Below are 2,637 nucleotides of genomic sequence, written 5' to 3' on the forward strand. Positions count from 1 at the left end.
ATCTCATAAATCATGTATTGTATGTCATAAAGATGCAAACCAAAGAAACCATTTAACCAACATCCCACAACAAGGATCTACTCAGGCCTTCATAGTATGTGGTATATTCATACACCCCCATAGTAGATGTTGTGAGAGCCATATTGAGAACAATTATCTGAATGAAAATGCGTTGGCATTACTTGGAACCAAGAAATCAAATGACTGGTTTTCAAGAAGTGATATTACAGGTCTTCTCTCCGGAGTTCGAAGGATGCTGTCTACACATTCTGGACATTTGAATTTCGATGTGCCATCATTTTTAACCAATGAAGATTATGTAACATTGACAGGATTTACCAAACAGCAGTTTGACGAAATTGTCACTCATTTGACATCACTTAATAATTCAGCAGTTAGGTCAATCCGGACATGTCTAGCTGTGTTTCTCTTCAAATTACGTAGTGGATTGTCCAACAAGTTAATTGGTGTGTTATTTCATTTAACATATTCACAAATCCAGCGTATAGTGAACAGCACAAGGAATGCCTTAGTGGAAGATTTTGTACCAGATAACCTTGGATTTCAACACATATCTCATGGAGACTTTGTTCAAAACCACACTACAAATATAGCAAAATCATTGTTCCAACCAGGCGAAAACGAGGCTATTGTTGTTGCTGATGGCACCTATGTTTACATCCAGAAGAGTGCAGACTACAAATTCCAAAGGAGGTCCTATTCTATGCACAAGAACAGACCACTCGTTAAACCAATGATGCTTGTAGGAACAGATGGCTACATTCTGGATGTGCTCGGACCTTACCTGGCTGATGGCTCAAACAACGATGCCTCCATTACAAAACACATGCTTAAGGCAAATGAGGAAGCTAGCAAGTGGTTCAAACCCGGCGACATATTCATTGTAGACAGGGGGTTTAGGGACGCTGTGAGGTTTTTAGAAGACCGAGGTTTCGATGTGAAAATGCCCTTCTATCTTCAGAAAGGCTGCAAGCAGCACAGCACCGAAGAGGCGAACCTTTCACGTTTAGTCACAAAAGTCAGATGGGTGGTAGAAAGCGTGAATGGCAGGATAAAACAATGGAAACTGTTTGACAAAGTTGTTCCAAATACCCTGATCCCTTCTATTGGTGACTTTGTGAGAATCATCTGTGCTCTTATCAACAGGTTTAAAGAACCACTTGTGAAAACTGACGCAACATCAGAAGCACATTGCAGGGCAATGCTTGCAAAGTCCAAGGAACCAAATACAGTGAAAGCATTTTTGGAAAGCAACAACTTACTAAATAAGAGAACTGTTTATCAAAAGCTGGAAGCAGAAGACTTGATGGACTTCCCTAAACTTTCCATGGATGACTTACGAAACATCACCATGGGAGTTTATCAACTTAAACAGGCTCCAAGTTATACAAAGGAGCACTGTGTTGAAGATGGACTGTATGAGTTGCTGGTCTTCTCAGAAAACCCTAATCTGATCAAGTTAAAAATACAGTCTCGACACTGTAACAGCAGAGCACATTCTTTGTGGATTGAGTATGACTCACTCTCTGATGATCCCATCAAAGGTTGGTACTGCACTTGTAAAGTAGGCTCAAGAGTGGTCGGTTGCTGTGCCCACATTGCAAGTGCATTGTGGTTTCTAGGATATGAACGCTTCCAAGGCAAATCATCTGGGGCAGTGACTATTTCGACAAAGTCTTTGGCTGATGCAGCTGACATTCCAACAACAGATTCCGACACGGATGAGGAGTATCCAGAGGAATAAACTGTAACACTATATGTATTTAAAGTAGATATAATTTGAAGTCGCTTATCACTTGTTCATTTTCATGTTTGTTAAATTCTGTGAACAAAACCAAAGGTTATACATTGATTATATGCTTCGAATATGCTTTGCTTTCAAAAGCACCAGTGCAGAAGTATGAAGCAAAATAGAAACCGATAACAGCTTCAGGTGATGTTCTTGCTATGTGATAGACTTTGTTGTACACTTTGATTAATAATCAATTTTTTATATTGTGTACACTAGTATACCTTTATAACAAAAATGTTTTACCAATGAAATTATGTGATAAGTGTTTCGCTTTCAACAAGTAACAAGTGGAAAAATATTGTAACAGAAAAGAATATGTTAACAATTACAGGTATGCTATGTGATAGACTCTGTTGCTAGGGTACTAACTTTGATCTGTATCAAAATGTTTATATTATACATATTTCGTAAGAAAAGGTTAGTCCATGTAAAGTGATAATGATCTGTTTTCATTAAATAACGTACAATAAAAAACATTGAAACAGTATTAAAAAAAATAACAGTTTAGGTCATATTCTTGCCATGTGTAAGAATACTTTGCTAAGGCACCAACTTTGATCAATACTCTAATATCTATATTGTGATACCTTTATCAGAAAGTTTAGCTACTGAAAACATGAGAAATATTTTGTTTTCATTAAGTACAGCAGAAGAAAAATCTTGAAACTGGAAAGAAAATGTTGTTATCAATATAAGGTATTGTTGTTGCTATGCGACACATTCTGTTGCTAGGGAAATTATTGTCACTTCCCAAATGTTTGCATTATAATACCTTTGTAAAAAAAGTTAGTCCATATAATTATGTCACATATGCTATGATTTGT

The 2,637-nt window shown here is 37.0% G+C and overlaps 1 protein-coding gene across 1 annotated transcript; it reads left to right on the plus strand.

Moving 5' to 3' along the window:
- The first annotated feature begins 485 nt into the window (after positions 1–485).
- Positions 486–2,261, plus strand: LOC132549719 (uncharacterized). The gene has a single exon (XM_060213675.1). The coding sequence runs from the start codon at positions 725–727 to the stop codon at positions 1,763–1,765; it is 1,041 nt and encodes a 346-aa protein (XP_060069658.1). The 5' UTR covers positions 486–724; the 3' UTR covers positions 1,766–2,261.
- Positions 2,262–2,637: the final 376 nt, after the last annotated feature.

The sequence above is a fragment of the Ylistrum balloti genome, unplaced genomic scaffold (genome assembly GCF_031769215.1).
Source record: "Ylistrum balloti isolate Yb309-2 unplaced genomic scaffold, AGI_CSIRO_Ybal_v1 Utg370076, whole genome shotgun sequence".
Lineage (NCBI taxonomy): Eukaryota > Metazoa > Mollusca > Bivalvia > Pectinida > Pectinidae > Ylistrum > Ylistrum balloti.